The sequence below is a fragment of the Podarcis tiliguerta genome (genome assembly GCF_965153285.1).
Source record: "Podarcis tiliguerta genome assembly, chromosome: 2".
NCBI lineage: Eukaryota > Metazoa > Chordata > Lepidosauria > Squamata > Lacertidae > Podarcis > Podarcis tiliguerta.
This window is the reverse complement of record NC_139535.1, coordinates 70,539,046-70,557,195: the sequence shown is the minus strand read 5'-3', so window position 1 is coordinate 70,557,195 and position 18,150 is coordinate 70,539,046. Positions and strand designations below refer to the sequence as shown.

The 18,150-nt window shown below is 41.4% G+C and overlaps 1 protein-coding gene across 7 annotated transcripts in view; it reads right to left on the bottom strand.

Annotated features, from left to right (window-relative positions):
• Nucleotides 1-18,150, bottom strand: part of LOC310672956 (uncharacterized protein) — a 69,584-nt gene that overhangs the window by 26,706 nt on the left and 24,728 nt on the right. For all 7 annotated transcript variants that reach the window (XM_083430673.1, XM_083430674.1, XM_083430677.1 and 4 more), the window contains 11 exons: nt 17,818-18,027; nt 14,930-15,073; nt 13,985-14,154; nt 11,693-11,805; nt 9,498-9,619; nt 7,401-7,616; nt 6,461-6,604; nt 5,372-5,535; nt 4,734-4,846; nt 3,842-3,957; nt 844-1,062 (listed from right to left, as the gene is read on the bottom strand). In XM_083430673.1, coding sequence (XP_083286799.1) covers nt 844-1,062; nt 3,842-3,957; nt 4,734-4,846; nt 5,372-5,535; nt 6,461-6,604; nt 7,401-7,616; nt 9,498-9,619; nt 11,693-11,805; nt 13,985-14,154; nt 14,930-15,073; nt 17,818-18,027 — 1,731 coding nt within the window. The remainder of the gene's footprint in view (nt 1-843; nt 1,063-3,841; nt 3,958-4,733; nt 4,847-5,371; nt 5,536-6,460; nt 6,605-7,400; nt 7,617-9,497; nt 9,620-11,692; nt 11,806-13,984; nt 14,155-14,929; nt 15,074-17,817; nt 18,028-18,150) is intronic.

Here is an 18,150-nt window from a genome sequence, read left to right as displayed (position 1 = left end):
CTGTTTCGGGTATGCAAATAGAGCCCAACTTGCTCTGCACTTCCAAAGTATATTACTATTGGTTGGCTCCAGGTTAATATTACTAATATGTACATGCATATGCAGAAGTTAAGTCCCTCTGTATTCACTGGGGCATACTCCCTCCCAAGTGTGCATAGGATAATAACCTTACTGTATATTTAGTTCTTTTCCTAAATAAAAATAGTGATTCACAAACTGAAGAGAGGTTGTTGTTGTTGTTGTTATCCCATATTAGATTTGGGAAGAAACATGAAGAGAGCAGAGAATGACTTGCCATCTAGTGAGCAATAAATGTGGGACTTGGGGGCTCACAAGTCAGTTTTCTAGCCACTGTGCTACACTAGAGTTCATTAATTGTGGATTGAATGAAAAATAGCTTATTTGATAGAGAAGTTCAATTTTATCTGAAAGAGGCTATGATTTATTTATTTATTTAATGTATTTCTAACCCATCTTTTGTCCCATAAGAGCAAAATAGTAATTAATGCTTTGATGTTGACATCACCAAAGCTGTAAACTCTTGGCCCAGCTGGACATATTTACTTTTGGAACCAAACAGTTCCAGAATCATTTAGATTTAAGAAACTAAAACACTACATAAAATTTAATAAGTTCTACTATTTTTAGGATCAGAGTACTTTGGATAAGTTGGCAACAATGACAATGCCGTAACAAGAAAGAGACATACGTAGGAGCCAATAGCATGCATCTGCCAGTTAACAACTTAAGACGCATTTCATAAGATCAGGAAAAAGATAGTTTGGTAGCCACAGCCACATTGTTATAGATAAGTGTATAGATAAGTTCCTTTAAGTGACTCACCAGACTTCACATATAAGGTGTCATGTGCATCGACGCTTTTGAATATATTTATTCCACTAACCATATAATATTGGCCTTGTGATAAAACTATACCAGTACAAGTAGTTTTCTCAAAAATGCAATCCTCTTCAGCATCGCTCAAACTATAGAACACTTTTGGCAATGCGTTTTGTCGTTGTGGTATAATGTGACCTTTGTATTCCTGGAATATATTCATTGCTGTCCAAAGAAAACAATCATAGACCGTGATTTTTACCATCAGTTCAAAGACTAAGGTGATATAAGAAGAGCCTATTGGATCAAGCCAATGGCCAATCTGGTCCAGCATCCGATTCTTACAATGGCCAACCAAATACCTGTGGGAAACTTGTAAGCAGGACTTGAGAGCAACAGAACTCTCCCCTTGCGTGGTTTCCAGAAATTGGTATTCAGAAGTATACTGCTTCCAACCAATATAGCCTCCATCACAGCTAAGAGTCATCGATAAAACTTTTCCTCCATGGATTAGTCTAATACCGTATTTTTCGCTCCATAGGGCGCACCGGACCATAGGGCGCACCTAATTTTTAGGGGGGGAATAAAGGGGGGGATTCTTCCCCCCTCCCCAAGCTCCAAAGAGCAAAGAAGTCAAGACAGCGAGCGGGATCCATCCCGCTGGCTGTCTTGGCTTCCTCTGTAGCCATGTGTAATTTCTCCAGCTGGGAAAGGCTGCGCGCGGCTTTGGCAGAAGCTGCGGGGCTGGGGCTGGGGCTGGGGCTGGGGCTGGGGCTGGGGCTGGGGCTGGGGCTAGGGAAGCCCAAGCTTCCCATGACCCCAGCCCCCAGAATGGGTCCGGGAGCGGCGCCGAGGTTGCGCGCAACCTTCCCTTCACTCCCAGAGCTTGCCGGCTCCGAAGGCTTGCGGATAGCTGCCTGAAGCCCGGGATGCGCAGCGGGAGTTGGCGCTGCGCTCCCCAGGCTTCAGGCTGCAGGCTGCTATCCGCAAGCCTTCGGAGCCTGGCGGGAACTCCCGCCGTGCTCCGAAGGCTTGCGGATAGCTGCCTGAAGCCTGGAGAGCGAGAGGGGTCGGTGCGCACCAGCCGGTGAGCTCCAGGCTTCAGCGAAAGCCTGCATTCGCTCCATAGGACGCACACACATTTCCCCTTCATTTTTGGAGGGGGAAAAGTGCGTCCTGTAGGGCGAAAAATATGGTACTTTTTAAAGCCATCCAAACTGTGATCACAGTTTAACTATGCTCTGCCTAGTTCTAGTGCATAATTTTATAAACTTCCATCATGCATTGCCACCTCTTACTCATCTTTTTTCTCTAACCATAACCCCAAAGTTTTGCTATCTACCACAACCCCAAAGTCTTGCTCCTGATTAGTCACTGCCAGATCAGACTCCATGAGCGTATATGTGAAATTAAGATTTTATTTGTCCAACATGTACCACTTTCCTCTTGTTTACATTGAACTGCATTTCCCATTTTCTGCTTCCTCCTACTTAACAAATTTCTGATCCACAAGAGGATATCGCCTCTTACTCTGTGACTGCTGAGCTTACTCAGGTGTCCTTGGGAGGTACAGTGGATGCTCGGGTTGCGAACATGATCCGTACGGGAGGCACGTTCGCAACCCACAGCGCCGCGCCTGTGCACGTACAAAGAGTGATTTAGTGCTTCTGCGCATGTGTGAGCACTGAAACACAGAAGTAACCCGTTCCAGTACTTCCGGGTTCAGTGCGTTGCGCAACCCACAAATGTGCAACCTGAAGCATCTGTAACCCAAGGTATGACTGTACCTTGTTGAAAGCTTCTTGAAAGTCCAAGTACACTATTGTGTATTATGGAAGATCAAGCTTTCTCAAGGACACCAAGATATCCAGCAAGTATCACACATATACCACAAAAGGGTTTGTTGTTGAAAACAGCTTGGAAACTTCAGATGGTACAGACCTCAGTGGTCCAAATGTTGATGAGAGTGAACATGCAAAACATTTTACTATGTTCTTGACTAATCTGCTTACAGATCATTTACTATGATCTTCACTAACCTGTCCTGAATTCCAATTCACTTGTGAATTCAAACTGCTGGTCATTATTTCCTGAATTCCTGCAAAGCACGTTATTTCACTGTACCACCCTCTCCTGGAATTAAGATTCTAAGTTGAAGTCATGCTTTGCATTCCCTCAGCCATAGAAATGAGATGAGGAAGGTGAAGGGAAAAGGCTTATTCATTGGCGGCCCTTACACTGTGGAACACTCTTCTGAGAAAAGCAATTTTCCCCGGCTTTGTTTTACCAGCACGTTTTTCCAAAGATGTTCAGCTGTTGTTATGGCAACATCAAGTAATTTTGTTGTTGATTGCTCAGTGTTGGAAATCCAATACAGTGGTACCTCGAGTTAAGAACTTAATTCGTTCTGGAGGTCCGTTCTTAACCTGAAACTGTTCTTAACCTGAGGTACCACTTTAGCTAATGGGGCCTCCTGGTGCCGCCGGAGCATGATTTCTATTCTCATCCTGAAGCAAAGGTACTATTTCTGGGTTAGCAGAGTCTGTATCCTGAAGTGTCTGTAACCTGAGGTGTCTGTAACCTGAGGTACCACTGTACTGATGTTTAAGGTGGGTTTTCTTTCAAGTTTTCAAACTATACAGGAAAAGGCAGTGTGTACTGTACGTAATAGCCTAGCTATTATTATTCATCTTTTAGTAATATCCAAATAAGATTATTGCACCCAGGAGCCACAGAACCATCAACATCTTATTGTATTCCTTACCACCCTTCTCCACAAGGTCCCAGGGCAGGCTACATCATATAAAAACACAACACAACTGAAACAATAAAAAACCCTTTAACTCCCAAACAATAATTCCACATAACACATTGCAGAGAGGACAACATTAAGCAGTGGGATGACTCTTTAGAATATTCCTTGCTTTCCCTAGGTGAGAGACAGTACCGAATAGGAAGAATATAAAAGAAGGAAAGGGAGCAAGAAAAAAAAGCTAATACTTACATTCTTCTCTTTCACATATAAAATATAACTTCTCAGAGCACTTTGCAGATTGCAGTAGTTGCTTACTTTTGAGAATAGTACCGCAGCCATCACGTTTGTCCCCTTCTATATTTAACCTAAAGGGAGAGGCAACATTTTGAACTACAGCTAGGAAGAGAAAAATATTCATACTAATTTTTATAACATAATCTGTTATATCACACACCAGTGTGCAGAATTTGGGAGGGTCACTTTGAGAGCACTGCTGCATTAGAAATAATAATAATAAATAAGGCATGTGGCCTCTGAAAAAAGAATGTTGCAGTGTAGAATATGCCTGTTCAGGGTTCTACCAAGTTAGCCATGTTCATTATGCTCCATTCCATTTCCCTACACAGTTTTCTAGTTGTCATCTTCCTCCATCCCTCAACATTCTCAGTTTTCACATGGCTGTTTTGGAGTTCCCACCCTTTAGGATTTTCTCCCACTCTCCAGGAGTGGTCTGTTTTTGGACCTCCCCCAACATAAAGGTTTCATCACCCCAAGCCTTTCCCGCTTACCCCACCCCACCCCACCTCAAACTACTGCGCCTGATTGGGGATGGCAGGGATGTGCTTCCCTCCTCTCCGGCTTGCTCAGGGACGGTGTTAAGGCTCTTTCTAGCATCCTCTGGTCCTTGCACCTCTTCTCCACTGGAGGCTGGGCTTTCCTCCTTGCCAGAAGAGGAACCGCTTCGCAAGATTTTCGGAGGCTCCCTGTAACACAACTCCCCCTCTACCCCTCGCCTCTGAGCTGATGGCAGTTCCCTGACATTATCCATACACTGAAAACTGTTCAGTAGGTATTTCAGGGGCATAAGTAAAAAGTACCTCCAGTCCCATTCATAAAAGGCAGAAAAATGTAAACATCTTACCAATTTATATTAGTGTTCACGTTTGTTCCATCTCCCCATTGCCAACGAGACGTCTCTGAATGCCATTTCATTCCTACCCACATTTGTTGATTTATCATTGCTTTCACCCATGTCTGGAGCAGAACACAACAAAGACATAATTAGCATCGTTAAGATCTGGTGGTGTGATCTCAGTATACTCCATAGGTGAAACAGCATACACATCAGGGGATAAGTATGGCTCAATTCTCCCTTTGAACAAAAACAAAAGGGTTGATAGCACCTCCTCTCTATCTCTCCACCTAGGTATCAGGCACAATACTTGAAATAAGAGGACTGGTACACATCTCACATGAAGCCATTTGCCTGTTCACTTCCTCCCCAGTATCTCACCCAACAAATGACTTCTGACTACAGCAAGAGTATGGGAACGGAGGGAAGAGGGCTTTATATTTTTAATACTCCTCCCTCACAGTGCAAACAAAATCTCTCCCTTGAAATAAATGTTGAAGTGCCATTTGCAAAAAGGTAGATTTTTAAAGTGCCCACTGAATTTTCTTTAAGCAAGTAAATGTTATTTACCACCTTCAGCACTCTTGAATAGAAAGGTGACCAACCTTGATTTTATAGGGTTTTTCTTTTCTTTTTAAGATTCTAACCTTTTCCTCAAGGCTTTGTATCTCAAGTAGATTTGTGTCTTTAAAACGTCTGCACAGTTCCTGTGCTTCACTCCATGCCACTTTTCTTTTTTCATCTATCAAGTAGCATTTTCCTCCCCAGTACCACCAGCCATCACCAAGGGGGCATCTTAAACTGTACAAGCCTGACACACCAACAAAAAAGAAAACAAATGCAAAAACTATTATGATTTCCCATGTTTTGTTGCTTTTCATAGTCTAACCATAGTTTAAAAGTTATGGTTTTCCCAGTAGTGATGTATGGAAGTGAGAGCGGGACCATAAAGAAGGCTGATCGCCGAAGAATTGATGCTTTTGAATTATGGTGCTGAAGGAGACTCTTGAGAGTCCCATGGAATGCAATAACAAACCTATCTATTCTTAAGAAAATCAGCCCTGAGTTCTCACTGGAAGGACAGATCGTGAAGCTGAGGCTCCAATACTTTGGCCGCCTCATGAGGAGAGAAGACTCCCTGGAACAGACCCTGATGTTGGGAAAGATGGAGGGCACAAGAAGAAGGGGACGACAGAGGACGAGATGGTTGGACAGTGTTCTCGAAGCTACCAGCATGAGTCTGACCAAACTGTGGGAGGCAGTGGAAGACAGAAGTGCCTGGCGTGCTCTGGTCCATGGGGTCACGAAGAGTCGGACACAACTAAACGACTAAACAACAACATAGTCTAACATTCCTTTGTATCTTTTGCCAAGTGAGTATTTTCAGAGTGGGTAGAGAGTTGTTCATTATATAAGGCAGAATCATCCCATTAACTTCCAATAACTGTCAGTGATAAGCTTACTCTGTACAAGTGATGGTTTGCAAATCAGGATCCATCCTCAGGGGCACATTCTCCCTTTCCCTCCATCCATCCATCAGGATCTATTGTTTTATCCTGTTGTTTTAATTACATTATTTTTCAGATGCTGCTTTTGTATGCTTTTATGTCTTCAATTATAAACTACATTTGGCAAAGCTTTGTTTTCAAAACTCTTAAATGAATAAATAGGGGTTTTTTAAAGAAAGAAAGAAAGAAAGAAAGAAAGAAAGAAAGAAAGAAAGAAAGCTCACTTACCAAAAGGGCATGTACCTACACGCTGAGGTGCAACACAAACAATGGGACCTTCACATGTTCCCGTAACAGGGTGGCATGGTTTGTCCCAATGACAGGGCCGGCATTCAGATTCACACTCTGGCCCATAGTATCCATAGTCACATGCTTAAAATAAAATAAAATAAAAGTAATATAGCAGTATAGAATGTTCAAAGCGTTTCACATACATTATCTTGTTGCAACCTTTACAACAGCCCTGCTAGGTAGGTCAGTGTTATTATTTCCATACCTGAAGTTGGAAGAAAAGAGGCCAAACTTAGATTCACAAAATGTTTAGGGGTACGTGTCCCCCCAGAAAAAAGCACTGTTTGTGAGTATGCTTTAAAGTGTTTGGAAGAGGCAAAAAATAGAAGAAATCAGTGTTCAGTTGAGGGGGTATACTGGACGAGTAAAAGCAGGAACAAGCAAATATCACACCTGAAGGAAAAACCAAAACAAAACAGTATTCTTTGTTGTACTTCTACATCTGTAGGTGAAACTGGTTATTCCAAGGTACCAGTCTCTTCAGCAAGGAAAAGCATGAATGAGATTTCAAAGGATCTACAGTGGTACCTCGGTTTACAAACAGTCCTGTTTATGAAATATTCAGTTTATGAACTCCACAAAACGGGAAGTAGTGTTCCGGTTTGCCAATTTTACCTCGGTCTACGAACGGAAGCCAAACAATGGAAGGGGATCGGCAGCAGGAGGCCTCATTAGGAAAAGTGCACCTTGGTTTAAGAATGGATTTGGTTTAAGAACGGACTTCAGGAATGGATTAAGTTCGTAAACCGAGGTACCACTGTATTTAGAATACAAAAATATCACAGAATTTTGTATTTTCATGAGAGGGAATCTTGATACGATTCAGTATTCAATAATTCTAAACATTTAAGAAGGTACTCAAGACAATTACGACTACCTGATTTTAAAAATGTTACACTTGGACCAAATCCGCCACCAACTAATATTAAACCATTGAACAAGAAATATCCATTTTTCCACAATCCATAGCCAAGACATTTTGACTTCAATCTAATACATTCATCCCTTGAATAATTGTAAGTATAATTGGTTGACAAAGTTGGTTTCTCTGAGATCACTAGTGAATCCCAAAAGCCTGTGTATACATCAAGGTCTGTAGGGAAGACAGAAAAAGGTTATACTGCGGTCCATCTGTTAAATATATATGAACAACCAAATGTTAATATCATTTATGTGATGCTTACACAAGAGGCCTCTTTAAGAAGGCCTCTATAAGCAAGTTCTACAGCTTAATTAACAGTGATGTAGACATATAAAGCTAGTTTATGATACGGATGACTCACAACAAAGCCAGGCAAGGTCAGTTAGTAGTTTGAAAAATCTATACTGAGTACTGTATATTTCTTTAAAATGTTAAAATTTGTAGACAAAATAAACAATGTCATAACTCTGATATTTTAATCATTCCTATTACTGCTCACTTGTCTTCAATCAATATGCTTGAACATATGAGGGAATTCAGCTGCACTGCTCACAGATTGTAAAAAGCAAAACCCCCACGATTTTTTTTAAATTCTAAACCTATGCCCATCAACTTACGATACATGAGCCACAATGCATGTACAAATTCAACAGAAAAATGAAGATACTGAACACTGGGTACCACCATTAGACCCATAACAGCATTTGACAAGTTATGGCTTTGTTGGCATAAGATCAACTACTATTAAGCAATTGCTGCTAGCATGCTTTAAATCAAGACAGTAAATCCCACAGAAATAATGCAAAGCAATTCTTTAAGGCAATCAGACATTCAGTGCTGGCAAATGTAGCAAGAGATCTAGAACTTTCTGGGGATTTCTTTAATGCCAATGTAAGATATAAAAAGTTAACAGAAAAAACACATGGGTCTCTTAACAAAATGATTCTGTTCAGATTTCCAACAGCTCCATTACATTCCTCTCTGTGACAACTGGGCATGCTCATTGCGCTGTTTTTGGGAACTTGCCTCATGAGGAGGGTTAAAGAGGGTTTGTTTGTTTTTTGACCTTCTGCATATCTTAGGGTTCCCTGGTGATGTGATTCTTTCTTCTCTGAAATATTGCTTAGTATGTGACTGATTCTTGAAGGATCAAACTAAAGCACCATCTGGTTTAGCATCCTATAGTGGCCATCTACAAGCAGGCCTTATTTCCACCTCTTTAAGAGGTTTTTTTTAAAAGCTTTTTTGGCACTTCTGCAAATCATTCATTTAACTGAGTTATGCTTGAGGGGGTAAGAAGTGTACATTTTTATAAAACTACAGAGGATCTTCATTATAACTGCTGCTGACTCTTCTAATTGCTTCTGCAAACTCTATGCAATTCTCAGAGTTCATCTAGGTTGCTACCTCGTTTAGATGCTGAAGCTATCAGAATTTTGTCAAAATATAAATATTCACCACAGCAGATCACAAGTAAATTGAGAGGCCAATGGCCTAAAACTTCCCAAATAAATACAGAAAGTTTGCATTAAAAGCCTTCAGATTGAAACATATGATCTAAAACCTTATGGTCTGTTGATCATGGATACACAGCAAAATATACCTAAAGACTATTTAGTGTCCCAAAACAGAGTACTATAAACTACAGTGGTGCCTCGGTTTACAAACTTAATCCATTCCAGAAGTCCGTTCTTAAACCAAAACCGTTCTTAAACTGAGGCGCATTTTCCCTAATGAGGCCTCCCTCCACCAGTGCCCTTCCACCATTCGGATTCCATTTTAGACCAAGACACTATTTCCGGTTTTGCGGAGTTTGTAAACCAAATCATTCTTAAACCGGACTGTTCTTAAACCGAGGTACCACTGTACTATGTTGCAACTGGTATATTGTAATTCAGGGCTTCTTTCTGTTCCAAACAAGTAGCATTTAATCCCTCTGTTGGGACAGTTGATCTTCAAAAAGTCAACAATGCTAACTCATTCAGTTGTCTTTTTCCCCAAATTATACATGAGCAACTTCTACGTAACAATAAAGATCAGCAGACTCCGAACCTCGTCCAGCTGGTCTCTTGCACACCCATTCTCTCTTTTCAGTACAGTAAACTTTACTGATAACACCTTTGTTTGACATATCAGCACATCTGTGCCATTTGTACCCCTTTGGGAAATCCAGCCTGTCAAAATATAATAAAAGAATTAATTAAGTAACTTCATCCGTACATGCCCATGTAATTTCTACATGATCATTGCTGATCACTAGTGACCACCAACTATTCTTTCTCCCAACTCGAATGGAGAGTGGATACCCCTTCTGAGCCAAGCTGGGAGTGTGCACTGAGAAGATAGTGCAGGCTGGCGGATCATTCAGTGCACTTTCTTAACCTGTCTGGGGAGGGAATTGCCTACTCCTCACTGAAATTGGGTGAGCAGGGTGCTTTAAAAGTGCCGATTGTGCTGGCTGACAACAGCAGGTGGGATGCACACTTACAAAACACTATTACTTCTGTTTTAAGAATGCTACTGGCAATTTCACTGCGAGAAGTGAGGTTACAGGGAACCAGACAGAGGGCCTTCTCGGTAATGGCACCCACCCTGTGGAACACCCTCCCTTCAGATGTGAAGGAAATAAGCAGCTATCCTATCTTTAAAAGACATCTGATGGCAGCCCTGTTTAGGGAAGTTTTTAATATTTAATGCTGTACTGTTTTTAACATTTGACTGAGAGCCGCGCAGAGTGGCTGGGGAAACTCAGCCAGATGGGCGGGGTATAAATAAATTATTATTATTTGTTGTTGTTGTTTAGTCGTTCAGTCGTGTCCGACTCTTCGTGACCCCATGGACCAGAGCACGCCAGGCACTCCTGTCTTCCATTATTATTATTATTATTACATCATCACATGATGCATTCTGGCCCAACTGCTATGAAAGAACAAAGGGTTTTTGTTGTTGTTGTTAAAGAAGCAAGGGAGGGTAAAGTTAAACAGCTTAGACATTTTACTGAAATTCCTACACCTGAAAGCACTCAAACCCTAGCTTTTTTTTCCATTCCAAGCATACTTGTTATAAGAACTTTGTATCTGATATAACTTTTTAGAGGAAGAGGTGGAATAACTTAAGGAATTGATTGGCAGTACCTTCTAGTAAGAAATGAACACTTGCACAGATGGCCTTTTCAGATATTTTAGCACCAGTGGTCTGACTGGTATAACGCAGCCACCTATATTCCTATGATTGCAGCCAGCCAAGCATTTAAGCAAGGCCACTAATGCCTATGTCTTTGGGTACCATACAAAGAAAGAAGAAGAGCTGACTAATGGTTCTCAAAGTCCTGATATTTTCTAATACTCAGATCATACAAGTGCATTACCACCACCAAAGCCAGTGACATTATATGATACGTCAGAAAATCAAGCAGCCATGCCTCAACTTTCCTACTAAGTGCAACATATTGTGAAATGATAGGAAAGCAACATGTCTGGCCCAGCCTTTAGGTTTGAGCCAATAGCAAAACAACAATTTAAACGTGAGTGGAAAAGGGATAAGGGTTGGCCAGATGTAGAACACAGCTTAACCCTAAATATTTCTTCACTACCCTGTGCTTAGAAAAAGTAATTTTGTCATGTGTTACTTATTCATACTTCCATAACTTTCTCCAGACTCTACCTCTATGCTCTCTCAGTCTTTCCCTGACCTGTTTGTAATAATAAAGACCACTAAAGTAAAGGTAAAGGTACCCCTGCCCGTTCGGGCCAGTCTTGCCAGACTCTAGGGTTGTGCGCTCATCTCACTCTAAAGGCCGGGAGCCAGCGCTGTCCGCAGACACTTCCGGGTCACGTGGCCTGCGTGACAAGCTGCATCTGGTGAGCCAGAGCCGCACACGGAATGCCGTTTACCTTCCCGCTGGTAAGCGGTCCCTATTTATCTACTTGCACCCGGAGGTGCTTTCGAACTACTAGGTTGGCAGGCGCTGGGACCGAACAATGGGAGCGTACCCCGCCGCGGGGATTCAAACCGCCGACCTTTCGATCGGCAAGTCCTAGGCGCTGAGGCTTTTACCCACAGCGCCACCCGTGTCCCTAATAAAGACCACTACTTGATACCAAATGAGATCTGCGTACAGAAGTTCCAGATACTGTGTTTATTATCCTTGATGAGTCTTTTCATAGCTGTTTGCAAACATGCAATACACAGCTGAGATCTGCTTAAACTGCCAACAGTTATGGATTGGGCCCACTCATTATACATACCATTGCAATGTACTTTCTGCATTGTCCTCATGTGACCAAGCCCAGACCTCATCGGAGTTTATATCTTGCAGTCCTAGCCATGTTTTTTCTCTAATAAACTTTTGTATCCACTCCTACAATTGAAATCAGGATAAGGAATAAAAACAGAAATAGCTAGGCAGTACTGATTTTTAAAAGCAGTGCATGTGTTTTCACAATTAATGAAAAGATGATCACTTTGTTTCCATTCCAGCTGCAAATGTTGCTTCTGATATTAAACTGGTGTTGGGTTATCTTGTACAGGTATCATTAAAGCAGTTAGAAATTATATGATTTTAGTACTAGGATAAACAATGAGCAGAGTTGAGATCTGGATCTTCAGTACATATTGTATTTATTATGAGGACTACCTATTCAACTGTGATATACAAGCTCTTTAAAACCTCTTCCTAGCTTGGGTCAAAGATATCTCAAGGACCATTTTCCCCCACCTGAATCTGCCCAAATGTTAAGATTTTTTACAGAGGTTGTCCTTTGTGTCCTACCAGCACCTGAAAGAGGACAACTGATGGAAGAGTAGTTCCAGCTCTATCAATTGTCATTGATTGGCAGCCATTTCATCTGGCTGCGATAGAGGGAGAGATGGGAAGAACAACACCCTCTGTGAACTGTGCAGAGGGACCTGCTTCAGTTGGCTCCTCCTTGCCCTCAAACAGGTCATTAAAATAACTTTTAATGAGACAGTGTTCTCGAAGCTACAAACATGAGTCTGACCAAACTGCGGGAGGCAGTGGAAGACAGGAGTGCCTGGCGTGCTCTGGTCCATGGGGTCACGAAGAGTCGGACACGACTGAACGACTAAACAACAACAACAAAGTTTAAGACTAAGTGCCAGATTTTGCTTTTCCTAGTCCCTCATCTCTCCTCCTCTCATGCTGCAGGGAGGGACTGTGCTGTCTATTGTTGAACTTATCTAAGCCACCTTGGAAGCCTTTTTGGCTGAACAGCAGGGTTAATACATAAGGAGGATCTTTGTGCAAAATTAGACATTAACTTATGTATCACTTACTGAGCCAGGAAGGACAAAAAGAAATCTGATGCGCATTCAACTAATCATTCAGTTATGTATACCTTGGTGTTCTGCATGCCACTGCTCATCCCCAGTCATATTAGGCTTACAAAGACACACAGTGGAATGGAAAGGTACTTTAAGGCATGAATAAAATAGTAATATAGATGTGGGCACTTGTATCCAGTAGGACCAAGTTGATCTATTCTTGCTGGTGTTATTGTTTGAAATGCATGTGGTAGCTCTTGTTCCTTTGTCTGATTGATGTAGCCTATCTCCTTGCTCCTACAATCCCAGGGAAACTAGCAGCTGGAGCACTGTTCTTTTCAGAAAGGATGGGAGGAAATAAGCTCCCTTCAGCTGCTCCTTCTCTGGACATTGGATGGGGTTGATTGGTCTTACTCTTGTCCCAATTATCTTTCTGAGAGGCAGGGGGAGCAGCTTCCTAGTGGCCTTTGGTCCCCTGGCCAACAGCAGAAACCAGAATGTGCTGCCCTTCAGCTGTGCAGCCCCTGAGCAATAGTGCTATGAATTAAAACCCTCTGCTAGCAATTCAACCGTGGGAACAAAATTCTTTGGACCAGCAAAGCACCATGAATGGCTGGGAAGGAGTAAGTAAAGCTAAACAATGTGTTGCAGAGCAGAAGTAGTTGTTACATGACAGAGTGTGTGTACCTCACTATGGTATGTACTGGCAATAGCAAGGGCCAGTAAATCAGCTTGCAGAAGTAAGCTAGTATGAAGTTTTGCAGGCCAGTAACTTGTAGGTTTGTTCATAAGGCTGAGGTAATGTGATCTGCGCGTTCTGCATCTGTGTCCACACATGAAATGTTTCCCTCTAAAAAGGTGGGGGGTGAGGGCAGAAGTGAATGCGTGCAACAAGCTTTCAGGCAGAGAATCCAGATGAATATTGTCTTCTATGTGTGACACGTAGAGGAGCATGTACTAATTCACCATGTGGACAGGTATGAACCAGCCTTCTCAGGTCTTACCATTTAAAAAATGATAATTGAGATTCTGGGGATTCTTACAGCAATTCTTTACAACAGCATCACTAAAGGAACTTGCATCAGCTTGGAAAAAATAACATAAAAGTGTAGAAACATTTTTTTACTGTATAGTGCCTGCAATATTAATAAAAAAGTACAGCGTTCTTCTGAATTGTGATACTTCTACATAGGTGCTAAAGTTCTGGAAGTACAGGCCAATTAAGACAAGAGTCACTAATGGTAAAATAGCCATACCAGATCACCTTGGTCTTCAATCCATAGAAGTTCAGCAGCCCTAAAACGACTGCAGGAAGAATTGGCTTCTTCCCAGCGTTTTTCAGCATCAATATGGACAGAGAAATAGTAACAGTATCTGTTCCAGTAGCGCCATTTACCCATATCGGGACATCTCTGGCTGACAGTGCCTTTAAAAACAAATGCACAAAAAGCTACTTCATACTCATGCCAAAACAAATATGCAAAACATTTACCCTGTGCAAACAGAAACTTTCCAGTCTCAAGAAATTCACTCTCATGATATCAACAAAAAATATAGGGATGGCCTGTAGAAAAAGACAGAAAAACTACGTTTTCCAGAGAACTGTGGATTTGGTAAAGATTAGCTCAAATTCAGATTGGGGTGGGGGGAATAGCTCCCCTTATTCCAATCCAAAGAGAATCCACGGGGTGCCAATCACTAGTTTCCACAACCATCATGATTCACTGGGGCAGAAATGTGTATCTGATCTGTGAACAACACACTGCATAATATTTATTCTGCTTGGAGGCTTTTCCCAATTCATTGCAATGTAGAAGTCATATTCAGAGAATGGTTCTTGTTACAGAACTGGCTAAACTAGGCATTGAATTTGCGTGTAATCACCTCTGAAAGAATGAGCAGGCGCTCAAACAGTGCTAGTGCAGCCACTCTTATGGCATGGTCCTAGTCTCCATCATTCAAAGGATGTTACTAAGAGCATGAACATCTGCTCTGTACTGAGCTAAGCAACTACAAGACAAAATATGCACCAGGGCACATGGGGAAACAGCAGTGTTCTGTTTCATTTCCATTAAAATGATCCTGAAAACAGAGAAGCATTAGGGATATTTTGAAGACCCGCTTCAGCCACAGAACAAAGACAGCAATATTTCATATAAACTAAATTTATTTATTTATTTTTGTTTGTTTTTTAAGCTTACTTTCTGAACACCTCTCTATAGAGGATGTGTCTCTGCAGAAGGCTTTCTCATCACAGAAACCAGTCAACATGTTACAAAGGGCATTATCTCTGCATGGTGGACATTCTTCCCCACATCCATACCCGTAACGTCCTGGTGAACAAGCTAGAGTGCAGAGAATTTAAAAATTTTTAAAGTAACAAAGCAGGCTTGGACATCTATGTATGATAAAAATATGATAAAAATATTCCAAGCTACAAATACACAGGCAAACATATAGGGAGGAATTCAACATAGTATTAAGGAGATCATTTTGTCAGCACAAGAATTTCTGCTTGCCTGATGGAATGAGTTCTCCTCTCCTCCTCCCATGTACTGTTCTAGGGATTATCCTGGCCTCCCCATGAGCAAATTTGGGGGCCATGGTGGGGAGGAGGGAGAAGCCACATCATGTTATCGGAAGTCGCTGCATGGGCTTTCACTAGGTGGACTGGTCAGCTGAATCCAGCCCTAATAAATTATTTTTTACAGTAAGATCCAGTGTTTTACCACAGCAACATGCCTTACCATGGACAAACTACTGATTACCATCGTACCTTGGATCTCAAACACCTTGGCTCCTGAACAAATCGGCTCCTGAACGATTGAAACCCAGAAGTGTTATGGTTTTTGAACAATTTTTGGATGCTCCTGCAGCCAATCAGAAGCTGTGCCTTGGTTTTTGAATGGTTCCAGGAGTTCTGTTTGAGAACCAAGGTACAACTGTACCTTGTCAACAGTAAAGGGAGTCAATAACCAATGAGTGGGTATCCCTAAGAAAATTTTGCCACACCAAGCAGCCCAACTGGGACCTGTAAAAACACCATGACCTATAGAAGACTGTTCAGAAGATACTGCAGCCCTCAAGATGAAAAATTCTGTTTCAGAAAGAAGTAAATAAGCACTACTAAAACTGTAAATAATTACAGCAGTGTTAAATTCTGAATCATCACTTCAGCTTATGGAATTATATCCATTCTGGATGCTTTGTCTCAGCCTGTGTGAAATAAATCACAGAGTGATGTACTAACAAGGTTGAGCAGAGAATGCATGAGTTAGACTATTCCAAAACATCATGGGATCTCATTCTTTCTTATCTGTACTGATTTTTAAAACCTGGATGTATTCCCAACACTTCCAGGTGCTTCAGACTCAAAAGCTAAGCAGCATTTTCTCATTCTCAGCTGTTCTCATAGAACAGTAAGCAGAAAATCATATCACTACAGTGAGAGCAACTGGAGATGGTTCAGCATTGTTTTAAAGCAGCAATCAAATAGAAAACATAAAAAACCCTGAGTATTACTGTGACAGGTGCAAAGCAGGTAAACTGTATAAAAGTTCCAATAAACCCCTAGAATACAATAGGATGTATGACTGCCATGAGAAAGCCACAGAACAGCAACAAAATATATGGGTCATTTGTGAGGAAAGTACTGTGGTCCTCCGCAACTACATGGAGACACTGTGGGCAACACAACCCTAAAAGAGTAATATAAGCATATGGATATTTAGCACCTTTGATACAGAAGAAATACAAAGTGCAATAACTTACTTTATCATTCAAGTGCTAGGCAACAAGATAAATAGAAATTTACAAGAAGAAAAAATACAGAATCAAACATGTTAGGTTGTAAAATATCAAAATGCTGGCAAGGCTATGCTATGTCTGCCAGCTCCAGTTTCCACAGCTTACTATATCTCTTGGGCCTTTATTTAACCTCCCATACCAATTACATTCTACTACATTTGTCTTTTATTTTCTACTATGCTCCCTCTTCTTCAGTTTGTCTATCTTTGTCAATTTACTTTTCTCCATTTCTCTCTTTGTCTCCTATGCTGTGTGTGCTCTCTCACTAGTGCACTCTCTCTCTCTCACACACATACACATACACATACACATACATACACACACACACAATGCATGTGTCAGTATTGTATCACCGTTATCATATTTCCCCCTCCCCCAATTTGGTTTGCTTCTTATGCTTCCTAGCTCAATCTCTCTTAGATCAGTAGTTCTCAAACTGTGTGCCAAGTCCCATGGTATAATATGAGGATACCCCTCAAAAGCATGTTAGCACTTTTTGAATGGCTCCTGGAATGCATTAGGATGGGTTGGAACCTGCAAGCTTCAATATAAAAAACATGCTCTCAAGTTTATTATTTAGCAGAATACTGAGCCATCTCAATGTAACATGGGGTACAACTAGCATGGCTCCTCCAGATGATCTCAGTGTTTGGGCTGAGATATTAGGGTTCAGACACTCCTTATGGTAACCTGGACTCAACCTGTTCAGGGCTTTGGCTATTGACATAATATATGAACCCAACCCAGTAGCATATAGGCAGCCAGTCCAGATGTTTTAGTGGAGGTGCCACATACTGTTGGCTTTCTGACCCCATCTACAGTCTAACTGATGCTTTCTTCACCAGCTGGAGCTTCCAGAGTAGGGCAGTACTACATACAGTGCATTACAGTAATCCAGACTTGAAGTTACCAATTCATGGACTACAGTGGCCAAGCTATCCCAATCCAAATACGGGCGTAGCCGGTGTACTAGGTGAAACTGCTAGGGACATTTGGGCCTCTTGTGTCTAGGTGTATCTAGGAGTACTACCAAGTTACAGACCTGCTCCTTTAGGAGTGCAACCCCATCCACAAATTTTGTTGGCTCCCACCCCCACAAGGAATCACTTTATAGGGGGGAAAACTAAATTTGGTCAATCTTTAAGCTCCACTGGTTCTGATCCTTCTCAATATTTCCAGGACATTTCAAACTTCTATTTGGAGCTATTATAGCTCAGAATTTTGAATCTTTACTCAGCATTCCAGTGCACCAAACAGCTATAAAAACAGAAATGATCCTTACCAGTCTTCAAATGAAATACATGATGCCTCACACCTGATACCATTTCCATTCCTGTGACAAGAAAATGTTTGTCTGGCCAGCTACTTATTCCAGTACAGTTCTCTCTTAATATACAATAGAATCTTGCTTCCTCAAAGTTTTTGTACACAGCCAGGGGGTGAACAGCCAGCATTATTTTCCCAGGGTAATCAATGAAAATGTCAGGACCAACTTTTTAAAAAAGAAGAGACAATTTAGTAACATGATTATAATTTAGTAACAAGATTACTGACAGCAAATACAGCATGAATTGCTATATGAAAGAAAGCAAATTTAGGAATCTTAGTCACTACA